Consider the following 24690-nt stretch of genomic DNA (forward strand, 5'->3'; position numbering starts at 1 on the left):
AAAAAAAAAGAGAAAAAAACGAGTTCACATCGAAAGGAACCGTGAAGAAGGCAATGTACGTTTATGGGAAGATTATTTCAGTGAAACCCCAACATATCCTTCTAATCTATTCCGACGGCGATTCAGAATGAACAAACCATTGTTCATGCGTATTGTTGATCGACTCTCCAATGAAGTTGAATTCTTTCGACAAAAGGAAGATGCTCTCGGCCGGCTTAGTCTCTCTCCACTTCAAAAGTGTACAGCAGCCATTCGTGTCTTGGCATACGGTAACGCCGCTGATGCTGTTGACGAATACCTCCGACTCGGTGAAACAACTACTCGTTCATGTGTGGAACATTTTGTCGAAGAAATAATAAATTTATTCGGTGAAGAGTACCTAAGAAGACCAACACCGGCTGATCTTCAACGTCTACTTGAAGTTGGTGAGTTCCGTGGATTTCCCGGTATGATAGGAAGTATCGATTGTATGCATTGGGAGTGGAAGAATTGTCCCACCGCTTGGAAAGGGCAATATTCACGTGGTTCCGGAAAACCCACAATTGTTTTAGAAGCGGTTGCTTCTTTTTGTCTCTGGATATGGCATGCGTTTTTTGGACCGCCAGGTACTTTAAATGATATCAATGTTCTTGACCGCTCACCTGTTTTTGATGATATAATACAAGGTCACGCTCCGGCAGTCACTTACTATGTCAATGGAAGGGAGTATCATTTGGCTTACTATCTCACCGACGGTATTTATCCGAAATGGGCTACTTTTATCCAATCAATTCGGGAGCCACAAGGGCCGAAAGCGGTTTTATTTGCTAAACACCAAGAAGCTATCCGAAAAGATGTCGAGCGTGCTTTTGGAGTCTTGCAAGCTCGCTTTGCAATTGTTAAAAACCCGGCACTTTTTTGGGACAAAGGCAAAATTGGGAATATTATGAGAGCATGTATCATACTCCATAATATGATAGTGGAAGATGAACGAGATGGATATACTCTGTCTAATCTTTCGGAGTTCCAACACGGAGACGACCCCGGAAGTTCACATGTCGATCTCGATTTTCAAACGGATATCCCTTCAAATATCGCCAATATGATGGGTGCTCGAAGTAGAATTCGTGATCAACATAAGCATCAACAACTGAAAGCGGATTTGGTTGAACATATATGGCATAAATTTGGACATAATGAAGACATCAACTGAGTTCGGAAGTTTGTTTTCGAATTATTCTCGATTATTGTACTAATCTATATTTTCATGTTTTTTTTAAATCTATGTTTTAAATGTTATCTTTTAATATATTTTATTTAATAAATAAATTTTATTAAAAAAAATTATTAATTTTTTTAAGAACCTCGAATTAAAAAACCTCCATTGGACCGCTAAAAATGGAAGTTTCTTAACAGAGATCCTTAACCCCACTTAAGGTTTAATTTATTATTAAAATTTTTTTAAGGATCTCAAAAAGGGTTTTAGGGTTAAAGATGGTCTTAGTTTACGTGTAGGCCCAGTTAGAAATTTGAAAGCACATGACAAAGAAATTACTTTTATTGTATTTTGTTTTATAAAATTAGGTCAACAAATCCAATGTCTCCGTCGTCTCCAATTCTAATCCACCATCGCATCCGTGAGTAACCGAAGCAATTCACTGCTTTTTCATCTTTCCAACTTCCCACCTTTCCTCATGCTTTCATACACTATATATATATATATATGAAGCCGAGGAACAGGTCTCTGCACATCTTTCCGCTTAATTTTCCATCTATATAGTGTATGAAACTCCTCATTTGAGAAACGCCATATTACGAGCTTACAAAAAGTCTATGGAGTGCTCGAGGATTCCACCACCGTTGTGTCTCGCTAAGGCCAACAGTGAATTCAAGGTCTTATTCTCCTCATCTTGAGAAACTTCATATTATTTTGAATATTATGATCTATGCGTGTTATTGATTCATGATCTTCATACATTAGGATTTATATATTGCGATCGGCAAGGCAACAAATTATATCGAATATCCTCCCAAAGAACGTCATGTTCGCAGTATGTATCCTCTGCAATTTTAAAACTAGGATATGATTCAAGAACATACGACGTGGTTGTGTTTCTGCAGAGATATTCTCGGCGATATCTGTAATACAACCACAACCAGATGGTGTTTACAGCATTCATGCATTGTCAAAGAGATTATCCAAAACTCGCACTTGGGTTATAAGTTTCTTTCTTTCTCTGTAAGTTTCCTCTGAACAAGATCCTATTAATGTGTTTTCATTTTGACAACACACATGTACGTTCAGGTAGCAATGAAGGTGTTGATAATCGTTGAACGTAAAGAGAAAGTGATCCTACGTTCATAGAAGAGCTTTCACAGAAGACACATTCTCAAGATTTCTAAACTAACTTCAAAGATGATACAAGGCCCCTTGGTAAACTGAATCATTCCCTATAGATATGCATTTATCTCTCCGTCTCTTGATTTATCTTATTTTCTCTGATGCAGCCTAGGATTGCTCTGCTTGGGGTAGAACATATGTGCTCTTTCTCGAAAAGCGGCATGAATGTTATCATGTTTTAAAGTATGATATAGAGGCAGAGCCTTTGGCAAGAGCTTAAGGTGCAGCTTCCAAGGTGATAACAATCCTGGATATGATATACCTGGAGCGTTTATGTTGATCACACTATTATATGGCTCATACTCTGATACGGTATACTCATGATCAAACCGATAAAAATAAGGTTTCCAAGTTAATACGTGTTTTTTTCAAAAACAAAAGGAGCTTAACATGACCCAATAGCTAAGGAAGTTTAGCTAATCTCAATATCTAAGGAAGTTTAGTACCTTCAGTGAAAAAAATACCTTCAATGATAATTAAATTTGTAAATCCTTAACTGATCAACTCAGCTGATCACCGGAATGTCGGGATCAGTTTTTTTTTTGGTAAAAGATGTCAGGGTCAGTTGCTTACCATTTCCTCGCACCTTGACTGAACTGACGTGTTGTCTCTTCGGTTATGTTCTGTCAAAGGATTGACTAGCTTGAAAGTTTGATTTTTTTTTTGAATGAATTTTAAATTTTCTGTCCGGCTATGTACAGAGTTTTTTTTCTTGCTTAACAGAGTTTTCCTACATTAAGCCAACATTATCGGCTTAAAGTTTTGTTTAGGCTACGTCCAAGCAGTAACATTTAATTCTTGGGCTTATTATCCCTGAGCATCAGTTAAAGAAAAATTCAGCCACAACTTAGCACCGTTACATTAGCTGAACAAATTATTCCCAACAGTTTTTAAACGTTTGCGCTACAACAAATAAAACAACTTGCGAGACTTATTGATATCTACCATCTCAGCACAGATATAATTATACATTAAAATAGATGTAGGACAAAGTGGAACAAAAAATTTGGGGTTGAAAAGACACATTTTTAAACACACGTGAAAGTTATGAATCCAATGGTTTTAGAACTAAAATAAAATTTTAATTGGTTGTCCTTTTAACAATATTTAACCGAAAAGCTATTTAGATCATGGGTCCGGTTAGTTGGGTTATAAATACAGAAAAAATGTTACAAGAATTTAGTTTGTAATTTTTTAGTGATTTAATTATAAGTTTTTTTTTACGTAAAAAATATTATAACATTTAAACCATTGCTTTTTGAATTTTTTTTTAAGTAAGGTTATAGATTTAAAGAAGGAGGGTCCATTATATTATTTGGAGACTAACTGGAAACAAAAGTTATAAAAAATTGTAAGTGAAATGAAACATTATTTCTATAGTTCAATCAATCAAACACCATAATTAAATTGTAATTAATTTTTGTTTATTTTGCGCATCACCTTATAAATATTTTTCAATAACAAAAATATAGAAATTTGGATATCATAAGACAAAAACAATGAATAATTAAAATAATTTTATAATTACATATCTACTTATATATTTTATAATAAATTATACTATTATATATTAAAGTAAACATAAAAAATATATAATCACAATTAAAATTTAAACAAAAAATTCCGGGCGTAGCCCGGGCCGACCCCTAGTTAACTTTATTATGAAATTGTTCAGTACGAAACTACATGGTTAAAGATCTTTGAAAGACGTCATAAAAAATAATATAGCTAATTGTTATTATAAACTAAATAATTGTATTGTTTCAAAAAGAGAGTACGTAACCAAGTAATGTAAAAATCATATTTGCAAAATTTGATTAGTATCATTTCTTTTGGATATCCTAATTAGCTTATTTAGTTTACGAGTTTAATGACATATTCAATATTCAAGCAAATATTTATATTTATAAATAGTAATGATTAATATCATATTTTCATGAAATCTATCCAATTTAATGTATTTTTTTATTTAATCAATGATTCGTGTTTTATATCTTTTAAATTCGTAATTTTAAGAAAAAATCTATAGGAAAAAGTAAAACTGATTTCAAGAAATAAACATGTATAAAAAAGACTTCATGTCTTCCGTATTGAGCATAATCGACAAACATTTAAAAAATTAATTTTATTTATATCAGAGTTAAAACAAAAAGTTATTGAGAACAAAATAATTATATTTTCATGAAAATTTTAGTGGAAAACTAACTAAATGATTTATAACAAGAATAATATAATAGACAGTAAAAATTGTAAGAGAAAATAGTGAAATTTAATGTTATTTTATTTGAGAACAAACTAAATCTATACTATTATTTGAGAAGTGAATTTGCTTACTTGTCATGTTCTCCATGATTTTAGGACCAATCATTAGTTTACTTAAACAATTTTAATTAGACAGATTAAATTCTTTGATATTTTAATGTATAATTATATAATTAATTGTTTAACTGATTAAAAATTAATATTATAAAATTTATCTCAAAATAATGGAAAACTTGTTTGGAAAAAGAAGATAATTTCATATATTTATTATGTTTTTATCTACATCTTTCTTTCTTATTTCTTATTAATTTTTATAATTAGTATTATATATATACACATATAATAATTAGATTTATCATTATACTAAATATTTAAAATAGGCTTATAATAATATTTTAGTATAATAAAGGTTTATTTGTTATTATTTAGTTGAAAGAACAACATATATTTGTTATTTAAGTTAAAATTTAATATATTTTTCAGCAATGTTTATTTGTTTTTATTTTCTAAATATTTTTATTGGGAATGGAATTATCTTTTTAAAATATTTTCAAAAAATCTGGTTGTTTATGAATGCTACCTGGTTGTTAGTTGATATTTTAATGTATAGTTATATTATTAATTATTTAACTGATTAAAAATTAATATTATAAAAATTATCTCAAAAAATAATGGAAAACGTGTTTGGAAAAAAAGAAGATAATTTCATATATTTTTTATTTTTTATCTGCATATTTCTTTCTTATTTCTTATTAATTTTTATAATCTATACTATTATTTATGAAGTGATTTTGCTGATTTGTCGTGTTCTCCTTCGTTTTAGATTATTTTAATTATTTGTCGTTTTTTCCATACTTTTAAGTAACTTTGGTTATTTATCATATGCTTAATAATTATAATTAATTGTTTTACTTAATAAATAGTTATATAATGTTGCTAGATTATAATATATATATTTAACCAATTGTTATCTTTTTGTTCGCACGATAATATTATTATAAAACCTATTCATCTCTTATCTTTTTACATTTTAGTTTAGTTTATATCATATTGAGTGACTTCCTATTGTTTCGGATATCTTATGTATATTTTTTTATTATGTGATTCTTTATGGTTTTGTTCATATTGAATTTTATATCCTGTTTTTTCAGTGGCTATGGAGATAGAAGAAGGATTCTATTGTCTTATAAATATAATTGTTTCCTATTGTTTCGGATATCTTATGTATATTTTTTTATTATGTGATTCTTTATGGTTTTGTTCATATTGAATTTTATATCCTGTTTTTTTCAGTATCTTATATCATGTTTTTTCAGTGGCTATGGAGATAGAAGAAGGATTCTATTGTCTTATAAATATAATTGTTTCCTATTGTTTCGGATATCTTATGTATATTTTTTTATTATGTGATTCTTTATGGTTTTGTTCATATTGAATTTTATATCCTGTTTTTTTCAGTATCTTATATCATGTTTTTTCAGTGGCTATGGAGATAGAAGAAGGATTCTATTGTCTTATAAATATAATTGTTTCCTATTGTTTCGGATATCTTATGTATATTTTTTTATTATGTGATTCTTTATGGTTTTGTTCATATTGAATTTTATATCCTGTTTTTTTCAGTATCTTATATCATGTTTTTTCAGTGGCTATGGAGATAGAAGAAGGATTCTATTGTCTTATAAATATAATTGTATTCTCTTATGCTTTTTGACTTGAGTTTCTTTTAGTTTGTAGTATCACTATTTTGTTATATGGATTTTTGGACTTCGAGCTTCGGTTTGTCCAAGAACAAGAAAAAGAAGAAGATCTAAAATCAAGGAGCGTTGTTCTTAGTTGTTTGCTTTTATTTTGATGTGTGTTTTCTTTTGTTGTGTTTTTCTTGCATTAGATTTAGGTTTTGTAACTTGGAAGTATTTCTTCTATCATAGAAGTTCTATGTTCTACGTATATTTGTTATTTTTCAACTTGATTTTTCTTATTCGTTTATTATTTTGTGTAGTACCAAAGGTAAACTTTCACGTTATTGGCCACCTTAAATTCTCCATCTCAATTGCTAAAAAGAAAAACCTATAGTGTACTGTTCACATGTAAGTTCTTGGTCTTATGGACGTTATTTGTGTGAATCCTGAGTAAATGAAAAATGTATGAGCTCAAAATTAAAACATAGCATGAGCTTTTTTACCGACTTGTTAAATTGGTAGGTTTTGGTAATGATACAAATTTACAGATTGTATTAGTTAATTAATTAAACAAATATACTCTGATATAAAATTGTGATATTATTAGTTTCAAATTGATATTTTTAATCTGAACTATCACATTAAAAACTAGAGTAATTAGAGTCATTCTACATTTAATGAATAATAATCTTTACTTATAATGCTTAATAATTAGATAATTATATTTTTCATAATATAGATAGTTATATATTCATATAAAATTATAAAATCACCCAAAAATATAAGGTAAACTTGAATAAATAATAATTGGGTAAAATAAAATTTAATTATATATTATCATTATCTAAAAAATATTAACTAACCTGTTATTATCCAAAATCAATAAAAGCATATATATATACATACATATATATATATTAATATATATATTAATCAAGGTAATATAATTGTAGTTACCAACAATAATCTTATCAGTTTTTAGTATAAAAATGTTTAGACAAAAGAAAAATTATATCATATAGTTTCATTATGAGGAAAATATGTTTTTTTCTAGGCCAATTCTCGCAAATAGCTCATTTTAAATTTTTTTCATAAAAATAGATTTCAACTTTAAATCGTTCAATTCGAAATAGCTTATAAGGAGAAAATAACCAAAATAGCTCTTTTTATTTTGAAAATTTTAATTTTAATTTTAAATTTTTTAAAATTTGAAACATATCCTCAAAACTCCACCCCTTAACTATAAACCATAAGTATAGATTAGTTAACTCTATGGTATAAATGTATTTTTACCCATTAATAAAACTTTTTTTAGTCATTTTACTATTTCAAAGCTATTTTTGTGAAACTTAACTAAAAAAGCTATCATAGCAAATTTGTCTTCTATGAAAGATATACTAAAATGTGACCATATAAAATTTGGTGATAAGATTAGTGTCGATGAAGATTGTTTTTGGAAATTTTCCTAAAATATAGTTGGAACAATATAATTGAAAAAAGTGATGATTTTATAATGTATGTTTAAATTTTATAGAATAGTTATGCCCGCACGTGCGGGCACAACACCTAGTTTAATGTTTATTTCAAATATACCTTCTTATAATTTTATTGCGTAACATTGTATTTTTAATTGACTTAGATTGGAGTGGATTACTTTATTATTATAAGAAAACTAATTAGTGTAACATTGAAATTTGAAACTCCTAGAAATAAATAAATTATTAATTATCATTACTTTATATACTTTTCAACTATATCAAATTGAATAAAAATCAACAAGAAAAAATATAAATTATTGCGTTTTCCTGAATTTCTTTTATTTAAAAAATTTGTGTCCTGGCAAAAATAAAGAATGTTACGATTACTTTCAAAACTAACCAACATAATTTATTAAATTTTACAATATGATATTTTTCATTTTTTTCAACAACTTAAACAGACTTATATAGACTCTGCGAACCAAAACCGGCAGCTGTACGACAAACGACGGTTGCATATGATATTTTAATAAAAATACTTTTTATAATTCTAAATTTAAAATAATTTTAATAATTTTGTATGAAATTCAAATAATTTTAATATAAAATAATTTTATTGTATACTCACCAACATGTCCGTAGGGCGGACCAACCCTAGTAAAGTAGACTAAAGTGATGTATCTATTCTATTAAAATAGCAGTGTGACCCATTAATAAAAGTATGGTCCAACTATTATTTCTTTTATCTTTATCATTATTTAGAATATTATTTATAATGCTTTATGCCATTAGATCTATATTTAAATTACCAATTGAAAAGATCTAAAAAAATATAAAACAAAAAATATATCCGGCCTTTCTCCGTAAAATAGGAATCTAGTTACTCTTTAAAATAGGAATCTGACTCTCTACGAACAGAGCTGTACGCTAATCTCCTCTTTACGATATATAAAAAGCCCAACCCTCTTAATTTTACCGGTCCATTATTTATACATCTCTAACTACCTAACATATTGACCCAAGTACCCAACGGCCTAACAAAATGACACAATAGATTAACGATCTTTCCCACGTAAATCTTATTCCTTCTTCACGTCAGTTTTCCTCTCTGCATCTGGAACACATCATTTACTTTGTGGCTTTTTTCTTAAACTTCTTCTTCATATAGCACATACAAGGCTTATCAATACCTCCTCGGTAAGATTGAGTATGTCTCCAATCTCAAATTGCGGAAACTCTCTCCAATATCCTTCACTCACATACATGATCTTTCATAAACTGGTAAGCCCTTCCAATGAACTAAAGCCTCTAAATGACACTCCTAATCATAGCTAGTGCTTATGTAATGTATTGGCTGTAGGATAAACTTTTCTGACCTCTGTCGCTGATGTGGGCAATGTAGACAATGTATGACCCTGTCCCAATACATGTTTCAGTTGGGAGACATAAAAAACATGATGAATCTTGCTTCTCTCAAGAAATTAAAGACGAAATGATGCGCACTATTACCAGAAAAGGGCCATAGTATTTAGCTGCAAGCTTTTGATAGAAGCTCTTGGTGGCAGATTTTTGTATGTGTGGTTAAGACCATCCGCAATGGTGAGACTCGTTGGAGTCCTTAGCACAAGGGCATTTCGGATTAATCTTGGATATTTTGAATTTAAAAAAAAAAAAAAAAAAAAAAAGATGACCATTCACGGGCCGCCACATAGTCAATGGAACCCGTGAACAGTGTAAGGATCAATCCTTATCAAAGGATTTTGAGGATTCTTTTTTGCACAAACTCTAAGAAAGTGGGCTACAGACCCTCTAACGATTCCCTTAAGAGCTCCCATTGTGGATGCTCTAACTTCAAAAACACCAAGGATCCGACTGTAAACGCCAGTTATCATCTGAGCCGTTGATTCGGGTTAATCTCCACCATCCATTTAGGAGGTGATTTTTTTATAAATAGGGTGTGAGATCCTCATTTGTAAATCATCAAGTTTTCAATTAGAAAAACACTTCCTAAAGGCTCTAACATCTCACTAAAATACTTCCTCTTTCTAAGTTCTGGTCGAGTTCGGGAAGAGGCTGACTTAGCAAACACTCGAGGAAGTACGGTGCTAAAGCCGCACGTTCAGGTTTAAGAGAAATCAGTCTGATAGTACGCTGCATCAAAATGTTAAATTTATTCTGAGTTTAATTATTTTTTTTGTCAAAATCTGAGTTTAATTACTACTCCCTCTACATATAAGAGATTATTTTTTTTAGATTTTGTATTTTAAAGACTAAGTTTTTTAGACTTTAATTAATGCATCTTGTTTTAAACTAAAGATCAGTTAAGCAAAAACTAAAATTAAGTAAAAATGTGTATTTACTTTATTTATAAGAGTATGTATACAAACCTAATAGATAATTAAATAAATGGGAAACGACCTATTTTCACACCAGAAGTTTCATATAGTAACAGTTCCACACGATTTTTCAACCTCGTCTTAATTGCACATATATAGAAGTTGTACAACCTATCTCCCCACAATGTCAAAGTTCGAAACCCGAACCTACATGGCTTCGGTTATTCATCAATTTAGTGGTTCAGAAGAGGTAACCAAACCGAAAGACATAAAATAACCCGACCAGAGATCCTATTTTAACCCGGTTGGAATCCAGTTTTAAAAACCCCCAATTATAGGAACCCTAAAAATGAACCCAGAAGCTCTCTCCTTCAGATGGTGAAAATCGAAGATGAGCAACGAAAGTGGAGCTTCGTCAGGGACATCAGGTGTTCGAAGAAGAGGAACAGTGGTCGGTGTGCCGAAGAGATGCTGGTGTGGCAAAATCGTGGTAGCAAGAATGTCAAAGTCCGAAGCTAATCCTTATCGGCGATATTACCGTGCATATGCAGTGGAGCGAAAAGTAAGTGTAATGAATCTGAGATTCAATGTTCATATAGCATATATTTGAAAAAATGATGTTGATTTGTATGTGTAGCTTAGCAATGATAACCACTCGTACAAATGGGTTGATGAGGCTTTGGCGGATGAGATAGAAATATTGGGGATGAGGACTGAAAGACTTGAGCAACAAAACCAGATTGCGAATTTGGAGCTAGAGAAGCTGAGGTTTGAGAAAGAAATTCTTGAAAAGGTTGGAGGAGTTGTGGGTGAAGCAAAGTCCGAGTTGAAGAAACTGATGGTTATTGTTGCTCTAGGTTGCTTGAGCATTGTCGTGTGCTCTAGGCTAATAGGTTGATGTTAGATTGAGTTTTAGTTTATGTGTTGTTCGATCCTAATCAATCTTAGTATGTTATGTAATATGTTGACAATGTGTACTTGTTGTGTAAGACAATATCTTTTGCTATTTAAGATATGAATTTGTACTCCATGATCATGTTATTTGTGTGCTGTTACATGTTCTTTAAAATGCAATTTAAGAGAAAACATAAATCTTAAGCACCACCAAAACAGGTTCTAAAAGCCGATAAAATAGTACCTAAACACACAAAAATAGGTTCTTAAAGCTGATAGAGTAGTACAATAACACACTAAAATAGGTTTCAAAAGCAACATGACCACATCTTCAAATGTCTTGCTGAGTGCAAACTGTTTGAGAAGATTCAGGTTGAGAAGACTCCTCACCCAAAGAGGCCTAAAACATAACACAATACAGCTTTAGAGGAGGAATATAGAAGACATGGTTTTAAAAGCTTTGAGATATACCTTTTTAGGTCTCTTATTATGGAACCGTGAGTTATGATTTGCAGCCCCGCAGATCGAACAATGCATAATCCGCTTCAATATCTTATCTGTCTTTTTCACCGGGGACTCATTAACGCTTTTCTTCCTCTTTTTATCAGCTTTAGTAACCTTCTTGCAACCTGGCTGATCAGGAGGGTCATGCTCGAGAATTGGAGGTTCCGGTCCTACTGGCCAAAATTTGGCTCCTCGTAAAGGAACAATACCATCAGCATAAATTTTCTTCCATGTTTCTGCCCTAAACCAGTGCTCGACATAGTCTTGAGCTTCCAAACCTTTGTTCAACATAACACCATAGACGTGTTCACAAGGAATACCAGTGATCTCCCATCTCCGGCATGAACATGTTCTATTGGTCAAGCTTACTCTATATGAACAACCATTGAGAGTAGAAGCATATGTCATGTTGGTTGACGGTCGAACCGTACATTCCAAAGCTTTCTCATGCAACTCCGCAAGAGTGTCTACCACATATGGTGTGCCAAGGCCTTCATAACTGGTGGCAGTCACATCGCGTTTCGCTATACGAACCATGGCCAGACGAGCAATTGTCTCAAGCATCGGCACAAAAGGTTTGTCTCGGGCTTTACCTATGAAGTTGTTAAATGATTATGTGGAATTGTTCTCCACATCCTCACAACATGGTCCAAGCTTGTAGAATGCTCTACACCAAGTCTCCGGTTTTGACTTCATCACATCATCATATATCTCTTCGTCATAGGCCAATATCTTCAATAGATTTACCTTGTAATCAGCTTCATTATAGCTCCAACCAAGGTTCCAAATCAGTCGTTTCAGTTCTGGTTTCTTCCCATGTCGACTCTTCAAGTTACCATAGATGTGTCTTACACACATCATGTGCTCAGTACGAGGCAATTCCATCTTAGCGGCAGCAATCAATCCCTACAACAACAACAAGAATGTCAACTCAACAACAACAAGAATGAAAACAGAAACATATGATTGTCTAAACAGTTTAGATTGTTATCTTTTGGTGATCAGAAACAAGTATAAAACCATCTCCATCGTTTAGTTCAAGATCAACTCTGACCTTCTTCATAAACCACCGCCAATTCTCCTTGCTTTCGACTTGTACCACAGCCCATGCGATTGGGTAAATTGCATTATCAGCATCACGACCTAAGGCCACCAGCAACTGACATTTCAACTTTGACTTCAAGAAACATCCATCTACTCCTATGAGAGGCCTCCAATTGTTTTTCCAGGTTTTCCTAAGTACGTCGAAACAGACATAGAATCTGTTGAACACATCAAATACTTCCTTTTTTCACACAATCTAACTCAACTGACGAGTTCTCATTTGACACCTTTATCTCTGAGCAATAATCACGAAGGCGACTAAACTGCTCATCATACTCTCGTTCAATCCACCTTAATGCTTTTTTCCTAGCATGTTGACATTGAGGCCTTGTCACAATAAGCTTCCATTTATCCATAACTAACTCATCATTCTTCATTGGCATGAAGTACTCGGGTTCTTCTCGAATCTTGTCAACAAACAGCCGTGCAATTACCGGAAATTTCAGCAGCTCACATGTACCAATGGGAACACAACAATGAGCTTCCTTCAATATCTTCACTTGCCACTTGTTAGGAGACTTTCCCGAAGATGAGCAGTATATGCGCCAACTACAGCCCTTCCCCGAACAGACAAACTCCAGCTTCGTCTTATCATACCGGTTTTGTTTGATGTTTCGGCCAGTTTTCAGAGCATAGTCTACCACACCTTCCTTGAACGCAATACCACTGATGAATACTTGTCTTCCATACAAGCCACCAGCGCCTCTCCTAATATCGATGCGCCTATACATTGTCCTCTGAGTTTATTTTCCTTCTTATTCTTCATCATCTTCTGTCTCCGGATACTCGTTGTGTCTGACTGAAGGTTCATCTACAAATTCACCAACATCTTTCTCAATGTTGAAGTCGTTACGCTCACGTCGATTTTCACCATCAGAATTGTAACCTTGGTCGAATTCAGGGACATCATTCCACTCAACATTCACACCAATCCCTCCTTCCTGAGTCATTCTACAAGAAAAAAACTAAGATTATCATACTAGATACTCGAAATTGAAACAAAGAGTAAGCAAAATTGATTCAGTTCAAAACAGAGAGTAATTATAATGGAAACTCGAAAAGGAAGAAGATGAGACGGCAAACTCACCTGACATAACCGATCAGGCAGAAAGAACAGTCGACGAAATTGATTCAAAGCTCCAGTCTTACCTAGGGTTCCCGACACTTGAGAGAGATGAACAAAATTGGGGTTTTTTCTGGTTAATAAAAACTGAGTTAGTTAAATTACGGTTTATAATAACAAATCGGGTCGAAAACGGGTATTCTAAGGTTTAATTAGGTTTTCTATTGGTTAGGCTTAAACTCAAAAACCGGTAAACCGATTTTAATCAGCTAATTGTACGTCCATGTGGGTTCGGGTTTCGAACTTTGACATTGTGGGGAAATAGGTTGTACAACTTTATATATGTGCAATTAAGATGAGGTTGAAAGATCGTGTGGAACTGTTACTATATGAAACTTCTGGTGTGGAAATATGTCGTTTTCCCTAAATAAATAAATCAAAGTTGGAAATATAGAAGTTAGTAGCGGTCTCTCTTCTTCTCTAGAGAGATAATTCTCTCTCAAATTTCTTCCTTCTTAACACAATCTAATCATTCAGAAGGAAGAAAACATCTTTTATCATTTTGTTGTAATATATCTTTCGATCATCTGATCAAAATATCATTCCACATGTCGGATCTTTTTGTTTTTGGCGAAATTTGATGTGCTTTAATCAAATACAAAGCCGATCTTCATGAGATTTATTTTCTCTATTTTGATTGATGAATAAAGTTCTGGTCGTTTAGATCGGATTTTGTTGGTTTTCTGAGATTATCTACCATTTTTTTTTTCATCAGAGTCTTCTTTTTGGATTAGGGTAATATCGTGCCTTATACCATCAATATGAGACGGGTAAAGTTCTTTCAGCCGACGTATACTGGAGAAGTGGGCACACTCTTTTTTACAAGCATATTAAAGTTGTAGATGAGGAAGAAAGGTGACCAGAAAGTAGCCCCTCAAAAGATGTAGGTGAAGTCTATGGTGGTTCCAGCAGTGGAGTCACCGAGTCACAATCTGACTTAACTCACTCCATTGACATGTCTATGTATGTATGTCCACGTGTCGTAATGCATGAGCTTTTAAGAAAGTGGACAGGATAAACTGTATCTTAATAGTCAAGTCGACAAAAAATAAATTAATTAAAATTTTGGTTATAAATGAGCGATCCTGAAATGATTACTTGCAATGGAGAATGAGATTTTCATATCTCAATCGCTCAACCAATAATTCTGATTAAAATGTGATCTGTTTTGATGATTATATATCTATTGTTCTTCTTTCTTGTGGAGAAGATATTTTTTTTATGACGGATTGAAGTGTAGTTTCACTTCTTTACAATTCGAAGGTGCAATCTCCGACATGAATTATGGGGCCATGGTCGATGACAAGACTGTCTTGATTTCAGAATTCGGTAATGATATCATCCTAACCATTATATTTTGGAAACAATGGCCATGGAAGCCACAAAGGTATGTCATTGTCATAGCCATGAAAGTTTCTAGTGGTTACCATGAAAGTGTGTGTGGCATATCCTATGTTTGAAACAAATCTATCAGAGTTGTTATGGAAACAACGTCCTTCTAAAATATCACCATGGATTCCTCATGATCTAGATACAAAAGGAAGGAGATTGATGTCACTGAATGAACTTTTCAATATATTTTGATACAATATATTTGATATCAAAATATATTGCTGAAATCATGGAATATATTAAAGAAGAGTGGCAATGCAAAATAAAATGTTTAGTCTCTTTGTTGTATGGCGATATCTATACAATCGTTGAAAATTAGTCTTTTCAATCTTTATTTCTTATGGTTAAATCAACATATTAGATAATATATATATATATATATATCTAAATTATAATAAAACCAATGTAATACAACAAAGAGAATAGGTGTTCTTAATGCGACAAATATTTTAAGATCACAAAAGAATTAATAGAGTGGATACTCTATTAATAAAGACATCTCAAAGAGAATCATGTGTTCTAATTATTTTTCTAATTAGTTTATATTTGTTGTGTTTTCATAATTTTGTATGTATTTTTATAGTTTGTTTATGATCTAATTAATAAATATAGGTTGTTAAAAAAAAAGGTACCATTTGACAAAAGCCATAACCAAAAGCCGTTTATGCACAATGCCGAGACTTGGCCATATCTCATCCACATAGAGATTGCCAAAAACACAACAGCTCGACCCATCAAACAATTCTTCCATTAACGAAAGATGTCATTGGCTTCACCTAGAATTCTTAATCCATCTTCTTCTTCTTCCACAACTTCGTCGTCTTTCAGATTCTCAGCGATTAAGCCATGTGTCTTCGTCATCAGATGTTCTCAGGCAGAAGGTCCATTGAGAAGACCCTCTGCTCCTCCTACTCTCCGCGAGCCTTCACCTCCTCCTCCATCCCCGCCCCTGCAGAAATCGGTGGCTGTTGATGGTGAGGGTGTAACTACAGTGGAGTTTCAGAGGCAGAAGGCCAAAGAGCTTCAGGAATACTTTAAGCAGAAGAAGCTTGAAGCTTCTGGTCAAGGTCCCTTCTTTGGTTTCCAACCCAAAAACGAGATCTCCAATGGAAGGTAAACATGATCTCAGTTCTCGATTTTGATTGGTGGGTCCTGATTGTTTTGAGGATTTGCTAGTGTATGTAAAACATTAGTCTGCCTGCCATATTAAGTCCTGATCTCAGTTGGGTTTACTCTGGCTTTTAAAGTTTCTGGTCGTTATGATTCTCCATCAGCAGCATAACCTTCAAATTTTGAGCTCAAAGTTTCAAACTTGATGACTTCTGTCATATGATTATTTTTCACAATTTGCTTGCGCATTTGTCTGTCTCAGGTAGACCAAAAACTCATTTGTTTCCTAGTTTCTTACTATGAACACGTACAAGAACTGTGTGGTTGATTCAAGAATTAGTTGGTTCTGCTTGGACATGAGATATATCTCTTTGTTTGTTTTGCAGGTGGGCTATGTTTGGTTTTGCGGTTGGAATGCTTACAGAGTATGCCACAGGCTCAGACCTTGTCGACCAAGTTAAAATCCTTCTCTCCAACTTTGGAATTATAGACTTGGAATAACAAGAGTTTTCTTCATTCTTCTTCCTGTGTATGTGTGTATCTCTAAAGATCTTCAAATACATGGCCATTTGTGTATTCAGCCACTTTTTATCTTCAAGTCATATAATTATGAACTGTTGATCGATTCAAAAAAAATAAAATGTATACAAAAGGTTATAACTTAAATGATCCCAATGAACCAAGTATTCTCAATTCAGATTATATTTCAATATCCTCTCCCCTAAAGAAATCGTTCAGATGTTTCTTAAGGAATCTGTGCAATCTCGAGAAGGATCTTGTGGAGAGACTGAGGCTTTGAGAAGAAAGGAGAATGATCACTTCCTTTGATCTTGAAGACTCCTTCGGGGCTGTTCTCCCTCACTAGCTTCTCTTGAACGTCTGGTGAGAGTGCAAGGTCGTCCAGCGTCTGAACGTAGAATCTTCTCCCTTTCCCGTATCTTTCTGCGGTCAGAGATACCTTCTCCATCATTGGTCCAAGTGGTACAGGTCGCATCGAGATCATCGCCAATGCTATATCCTGAAAACCATAAGCCAGAATCAATGTGATATCAAGAAACTATGATTTTTGAGTGTGTTTGGAGAGTACCTTGTTGGGTGATTGATTGAAATACAAGCCTTTCATGTGTTGTTTCTCAAACATGAACCCTGTAGGAGGCTTGTCTTTTCCATTCCCGTAGATCAAGAACTGCGACTCTTTCATGAATCTCTCTGCAGAACCAAGCTGCAGCAAATGTAGGACAGTTTCTCACAAATGTAAGCACAAGAAACAAAGACTGACATCGCATTTTCTCTAGTGAATGTTGGATGTGAGGCTAAAAGAGTGTTTATTCTTTTTACCTCTTCAGTGAAAACATCAAAGGGTCTTTGGCCATCAGAAACCATTGTTGCACATAGGAATATAGCTTTCGATATTTTCTCTGGAAAACGCTCTAAAGCGTACGAAATGGACGCACCTCCAGTACTATGGCCCACCAGAATAACCTGGCATACGACAACAAACTCTTATATCATTGCATTGGTTTTGCATAAACCTTCAAACAAAGAGAGCAAAGTCTAACCTTCTCTTTTTCAGGGAGATTTTCAAGGTATTCAATCAATGGCTTTGAATATTCCTCCAAGGTAGAGACAGTGTTTGTGTCGGTCATATTGAATCCAGATCCAGTGAGGTCCACTGTAATAGGAGACAGTCCTGACTCTTCCAATGAAGCAACAATTTTGTACCAACACCATGCCCCAAAGCCTTCACCGTGCACCAGGATGAATTTCTTCACTGCCAAGCTCTCTAACGAAAAATCTGGTACCTGAAGAAAGCAAAAGGAGAAACATAATTAAATAATAAGCTTCTATGAGATCATTCATTTAAATCAATTTCAGAGCAGTAAGTAACATCATCAATCTATAAAGCAATGACAATCACTGAAGTAGATTTCACTTTCCAACAAAAGTTATGCCATTCAGGAGCTTCTCTTCTAAACTCGTTCTTCTGGTCATAGCAGCATAAGTTGTACAGTGACAGACAAGCAAATTCTTACACAATAATGTCTTTCAGACAATAACATAAGTATCAGTACATTCATAGGCTTTATAGCTTTATCTGGTCCCAATCCAGTGTCGGTATCAGAGTAAAGAACATTTATTTTCTTGATAAAGTTAGCATTATCCAACAGATAAATTTATTAGGAATCTCTGGGCACTTTCAACATCTCTTTTCGAATCTTAACTAAAGAATCTCCTCCTCCTCTCCACTTTTGTTATGACCTTTTCTTCTCATATATAAAAATTAAAAAGCTCTCAACAATCATTAAACCAAAAAGGCAACGACCCAGTCAAAATAATCATATAAAAATTTAGTAAAAGATCTGAACTTTTTTCTAGAAATGATTGAAAAATATGGTTCAAGTAGTAGTGAGACCTGCTTGCCATTTGAAAAAGGGTCAGAGAGGGTGCGTTGTTTCCTGGTGCTTGTGGACCCGACCCGTTTAGACATGGATCCGTCGAATCTCTGAGAAAGCTGAGTTTGACGAATCGCCATGGAAAGAGCTCGTCGATGCAACATCTCTTCCTCGGCAAGCAATTTTCTCTGTGAACGATTCATTCTCATGCTCTTGGATCCATCTTTTCTATCTTTCTTCATCATGGAGATAATCTTGTTACCCATCTTTTCCAAATCAAGAACAAAGTCTGACCCAGAAGCTGAATTCGAGTTTCACAGGACAGAGTTTCAAAGAAATTCTCGAGGAAATGGCATGTTTCCGAGAAAAGTCAAAGCTTGAAGAGTCTGTTGCCCTAGATGGGATCAAGCAATAGACTTGTTACTTTACTTCCAGAGAGGAGAGAGAGAGTAGGTGAGGAAGCAGTCGGTTATTAATTGCGAGTACAAATACAGTTGTCTCTTGAATTTTTGTACCACCGCAATAAAAGAAAAACAAAGGATAGAGACAGTTTTGGTCAGAAACAAGCTAAGTTTGTTGATTGTGTACATTGGTAAGAGATTTCCTCTTTTCTTTCAGATCTCGTAAAGATACGGATTCACACTGCTGAATGTTTCGTTTCTTTGTGAACTTTGTTTTTTTTTTTTTTAACGCTGATTTATTATAATATTACAATTACGAGAAAGATTATATGATCCGACGACCGACAATTCTAACTGCCTTATAAGGATCTATACATAACTGCTGATGTAGAAGCTTTAATGAACCCTTAGTCAAACCATTGGACTAAGGAGACTTTCACTGTAAACTTTGTTATGTACTCCATTTGTTTCTAAGAAATCTATGTTCATGTCTTATTTACGTATATTAAAAAGTATAATAAATTTTGATAACAAAAGTATTATTTTCTGTTTTTATCAAATTTTCATAATTTTATCCCTGTTCGAAAACGCGGCTGCCTAGGCGCTGTTCGGAGGTTGATCGCGGCGATTATGCCCAAATCGGTGTAGCCAGGCGTTGAGCCGCATAAAACCGCATAATTTCCGCATTGACCGCCTAATTCCCGTCTAATCCTGCGTTGACCGCCTAAGTTTTTTTTTTTTCCGTCCGTGTAAGTTAAAACACGGTTGATTATTTTTCCCTCATTATTGACAGATTTTGTGTAATTATTCATTACTAAATAATTATAATTAGCTATCAAACCCAAAACAAACACATACATACTATATTTAGGGATTTTTTTCGTACCAAACCCACTATTTACGAATCAAAAAGAGACTGTATAAAATTATATATAAAAAATTATATAATTATGTCCAATTATTTGTATCATCATGTTTAAAATTAGCTAAATATATTTATAAATATATTAAATTTTATTTAAAACTAGGTCTCGCGTAATCCCTGAGTACTCCCTAATTTTTCGGTAACTCGCTAGGTCCGGGGTTACCGCCCGACTAGCGTGTAGCGTAGTTCCGAATAGGAAATTTTACCAATAATATTTTTTTAAAAAAAATTAATGAAATTTATGATTTACAATTATTAACTAATATAAATTGCATTGAAAACCTTAAACATACTTAAAAAAAAAAAATTTAAAACATTTATTTCTTACGAACAGGAGGAGTATTTTGGGAATGTCTAACAGATTTTGACTTTCTTTCTTAACATACATGATTTTATTCTGGACAAAACATTACATGTGAATGTAGCAACATGAACTTTGTTGTCTCTCCATTTACAAATTTTGGTAGAAAACAAAATGAACTTTAACAATTTTAATATTGTGTCAATTTTATCCTAAATAAATATTTATTTTCAAATAAAAAAATTGAATTATCACATTCAAACCAAAATCAATGTGACCGAAATAATGTTGGTTACTATACTGAATCAAATACTCAATATACACCTTTTGCTGAATCAAATATTACATATCCAGTTTGTGCTGAATAATCTACCACATGTATCACTACGCCTACGTTTACCATATCTGTGAATGGAGTCTCATCATACCACTTTGCTAGCTCTAAAAGCATTCGCCAGGGCGACCCGATGTCTCTCTATCTGCTTGTGTTAGCAATGGAAGCTTTCTCCCGTCTGCTTCAAAGTCGATTGATGACATCATTTTGTATCACCCACGCACTTCTCAGCTAAAGATCACTCATCTTATTTTGCGGACGATGTTATGGTCTTCTTCAACGACATCAGCAACTCTCTACATGGGATTACTGAATGTTTGGATCACTTTGCTTTTTGGTCAGGTCTTTACACCAATTATTCAAAGACTGAACTTTTTCACTCGAATCTGAGTCCCAACGAGGCTGATGAGCTGTCATCTTACGGGTTTTCCATTGGTTCTCTCCCCATCAGATACCTTTGGTTACCTCTGATGAGCAGGAAATTAAGAATATCAGAATATGAGCCGTTGCGTCTCGCTTTCCGATCTCTTTCATTCACAGGGAGGTTACAACTGATCTCTTCAATCATCAACAGCATAGTTACCTTCTGGATTTCGACCTTTATACTCCCAAAAGGATGCGTCAGAAAGATTGAATCTCTCTGTTCCAGATTCTTATGGTCCGACAACACTGACATTGTAGGAAGAACAAAAATTGCTTGGACAACAGTGTGTCTTCCCAAACGTGAAGGTGGCATAGGACTAAGAAGCTTCTACGATTGGAACAGGGTATTGTGTCTGCGTTTTCTTCTGGCTCCTCCACTCGGATAGCAAAAGCTTATGGGTGGCCTGGCACAACGAATTTCATTTAAAAGAGAAAAGCATATGGGCAATAGAAGAAAATGTGCTTGATTCTTGGGCTTGGAAGCAAATTCTAAAATTGAGGCATGAGTCAATAATGTTCTCTACACCAATGTTGGGTAATGGAAACTCCATTAGCTTCTGGTTTGACATTTGGACTCCTTTAGGACAGCATATTAAAGTGATCGGACCTTCTGGTCCTGCTCAGTTTTGCATTCCACTACATGCTAAGGTTTCCAAAGCTTATACTACGTCAGGCTGGACCCTCCCATCACCGAGATCAGAAGCTGTTGTTAGTTTTCATATCTTTCTCTCAACCATCCCCCTGCCGCAGCAGACCAACCCAAAAGATACCTTTAATTGGTGTGTTGAAGGGAAAAGTATCAACTTGGGTGCTAAATATCCAGCAGCTAAGATGTGGGACGTGCTGAGACCCAGGGATGAGGTCAAGCGATGGACAAATCTTGTTTGATACAAAGGAGCAACTCCAAAAAAATGCTTTTACATTCTAGGTGGCTAATGCAGACCGTCTTCCCACGAGATCAAGGTTGGTTACTTGGGGTCTGCAGGTTCCCTCGACATGCTCATTATGCACCACAAATGAGGAAACACGAGATCACTTGTTATTCAGATGCGCCTATAGCAGGGAAGTGTGGAATCTAACTATCGCAAGGCTATCCTATCCTTCACGGCTTACCTCTTGGTCTGAATTGTTGTCTTGGATTAGGCACTCTTCAAATGCCGCTCCTTCTATCCTAAAGAAGTTGGTGGTCCACTCTACAATATACAATCTGTGGGGACAAAAGGCATCATCCACAGCAAAGGTTTGCTTCCGCATGTTACTTTCCACAACCTCATCGACAAGGAAGCGAGGAACTCAATCACAGCTAGGAAGCAATTTTGAAATTTGATGGCTTTATGGCTTAGATAATGGTTCTGCTATTGTCTATGTTTTTGTTTCACCTTATTCTTACCTTTTTTTTGCCAAGGTGTCTCAGTCTCTTTGATATACAAATCTTGTAAAATCAAACTTTCATTTATATGATATTAACAGTTATGAAAAAAAAAACTACCACACGTAAAAAAAAATTCTAAGAACTTACCTGAAACCCAAAAATGTATCTGAAACGTTGAAAACATTCTGAAACTCTAAATACTTAAAAAACTTAAAATCCAAAAATAAACGAAAACCTTTAAAATATAGATGAAAATATGGAATATTATAATACGTAAAAACCACAAAATATACAGAAAAATCTCATAAATTTATAAATACCCACAAAACCAAAATATATTTTAATGACTAAAAATGTAAATATATTTACCAAAATGTACCTAAACCCAAACTACCAGAAAACCTAAGAATACAAAAAATATATGAAATTTTCAAATACATTTTGATATCTAAAAATAGTTAATACGTATATTTTTAGATTATTAAGATAATTTTCTTTGATATCATACCGTTTTTGCCCAATCTTTGCCGGTTTCAACCCCCGACAGCCATGATGGGTCAGCCATGATCCCTCATGCGCCTCTCAAGCTTCTTCTCCGGCCCCTGAACTTCTCTTCTCACGAAATGGTTTTTCATCCGTCGGATTGCTCCTCCATGAAAAACATAGGGTTCTAAGTGCTGGTGTTTGTTAGGTTGTTATAACCTCTTTTCAAATCCTTCCTTGCGCTCATCCAACTGAGTTATCCGTTATTTCCACCGCAGTTTCGGTTTATGGTAACCCTCTTCGTTGCAGAACTCATGTCTTCTCTTTCTACTCACCAATTTAAGTCTCAACTGTGTCTCGAAGATTTTTTCGCCATGAGAAGGAAAAATGGACAGCTGAGCCACAGCGGCCAGCTAAGAGATCCCCTATCAGGATCGCTGAAATTGATACCTCAGAGATTATTGAGGGAAATAAACTCACACTTATTGGTCAGAATACTAAACCTCTATTTCAAAAGTCCCGAGCCGTTGTTGACTTTCTACCACAAGTGTTGGATCTTGTCGAAAGAGTGGTGGGCTGAGAGCTGGGACCAGGGTAGTTTCATTTCCGCTTTAACTTTGAAGCTGATATTCTTTTGGTTCTGAATAAGGGGCTGTATAACTACAAATGGATGCTCTGATATAACGTTGGGAACCAGTTGTCTCAGAGAGATTTCTTGACATCATCTCTTTTTGGATAAAAATCCATGGGTATTCCCTTGCACTTTTGGAACAATAATACAATTCATACAATTGGCAAGGAGCTTAGCTTTATAGATGCTAGAGAAATGGAAGAAGCCTGGGTTAGAGTTAATATGGATGGTTTAGCTCCTCTGCTTATGACCTCAAAGATTCTCCTCTTTACAGATGAGATCACCACGGTCAAATTTAAATATCTAAAAATTTAGAAACATTGTTTCGCCTGCTTTTTCTCTGATCCACGAGGAAAAGGACTGTCTTCGAAGATCTCACAATGTTCCTCCACCAAAGGACATGAAACTGGGAATTACTCAGCGCATTGCTCTACTACGTACCAAAGCTGTTAAGCATAGACATGATGATCAAAGGAGTTACCGTCATCCTTCTCAGTATAAACCCCTCATCACTCCTTGGTGGATAGAAGCAGATGACCCTCCTCTAATTACTCTGACAATGGAGTTTCTCGCACATTTTTCCAAGGTTCCTTGGCTGCTCGAGTCATGAATCTTGATGAGGCCCTAGTTGACTCTCATCGCCCCTGAGTTAGGAAGGTCTGTCATAGGGTGGGTAGCGGTGACTCTTGAATTCTGTCGAGTGAAAAACTGGTGTCTCAACAAAGTGTGAGTCTAGAGGTATTGACCCTCAGCATCCGAGATCCTTAGAGTCTCATACGCCTTCCCCACGCCCTCTCAAAGAGCGGTTGGAATTCCTGACTGAACAAGCATCAAATGAAGGTCGTACCAGCTCAAGAGATCGAAGGTCTGCTCTTGCTCGCATTGCTGAACCGGATCTCTGCGGCAATCCTCTGGTAAGAGCAAGCGTAAGATTTGATTCAGGCAGACTTCAAGATGTTGAAATCCTATATGATGGAGTTATCAACCAGGAACAAAATTTTAGCACCGAGGTTCACTCCTCTCCGAGAGTACTTGCCTCTCTTGTTTAGGAGGTGTGCTCATCCCTACTGTAGCTCTTAGTTCAGTCCCCTCTCCCTATGGACTAAAACTGTCGGGAAGCGCAAGGTTACCAATGCTCTAGGAAAGAAGAGAGAGGAAAAGT

The 24690-nt window shown here is 34.5% G+C and overlaps 5 protein-coding genes across 5 annotated transcripts; 3 read left to right on the top strand and 2 right to left on the bottom strand.

The window, feature by feature from the left end:
- Positions 1-10529: 10529 nt before the first annotated feature.
- Positions 10530-11036, top strand: LOC106308569 (uncharacterized protein At4g04775-like). Its single transcript, XM_013745724.1, has 2 exons — positions 10530-10700; positions 10776-11036. The coding sequence occupies exons 1-2, from the start codon at positions 10530-10532 to the stop codon at positions 11034-11036; spliced, it is 432 nt and encodes a 143-aa protein (XP_013601178.1).
- A 327-nt stretch (positions 11037-11363) lies between these two features.
- On the bottom strand, positions 11364-13371 carry LOC106308570. Its single transcript, XM_013745725.1, has 5 exons — positions 12851-13371; positions 12546-12798; positions 12178-12442; positions 11504-12129; positions 11364-11432 (listed from the first exon to the last, which is right to left on the bottom strand). The coding sequence occupies exons 1-5, from the start codon at positions 13369-13371 to the stop codon at positions 11364-11366; spliced, it is 1734 nt and encodes a 577-aa protein (XP_013601179.1).
- A 2443-nt stretch (positions 13372-15814) lies between these two features.
- On the top strand, positions 15815-16884 carry LOC106312562. The gene is made up of 2 exons (XM_013750125.1): positions 15815-16268; positions 16652-16884. Exons 1-2 carry the CDS (start codon positions 15916-15918, stop codon positions 16764-16766), a joined length of 468 nt encoding a protein of 155 aa, XP_013605579.1. The 5' UTR covers positions 15815-15915; the 3' UTR covers positions 16767-16884.
- On the bottom strand, positions 16873-19091 carry LOC106312561 (putative methylesterase 14, chloroplastic). Its single transcript, XM_013750124.1, has 5 exons — positions 18679-19091; positions 17825-18067; positions 17604-17747; positions 17353-17487; positions 16873-17283 (listed from the first exon to the last, which is right to left on the bottom strand). The coding sequence occupies exons 1-5, from the start codon at positions 18922-18924 to the stop codon at positions 17011-17013; spliced, it is 1041 nt and encodes a 346-aa protein (XP_013605578.1). The 5' UTR covers positions 18925-19091; the 3' UTR covers positions 16873-17010.
- Positions 19092-21570: 2479 nt separating this feature from the next.
- Positions 21571-22362, top strand: LOC106308571. Its single transcript, XM_013745726.1, has 3 exons — positions 21571-21903; positions 21971-22027; positions 22186-22362. The coding sequence occupies exons 1-3, from the start codon at positions 21571-21573 to the stop codon at positions 22360-22362; spliced, it is 567 nt and encodes a 188-aa protein (XP_013601180.1).
- Positions 22363-24690: the final 2328 nt, after the last annotated feature.

Source organism: Brassica oleracea, chromosome C8 (assembly GCF_000695525.1).
Source record: "Brassica oleracea var. oleracea cultivar TO1000 chromosome C8, BOL, whole genome shotgun sequence".
Lineage (NCBI taxonomy): Eukaryota > Viridiplantae > Streptophyta > Magnoliopsida > Brassicales > Brassicaceae > Brassica > Brassica oleracea.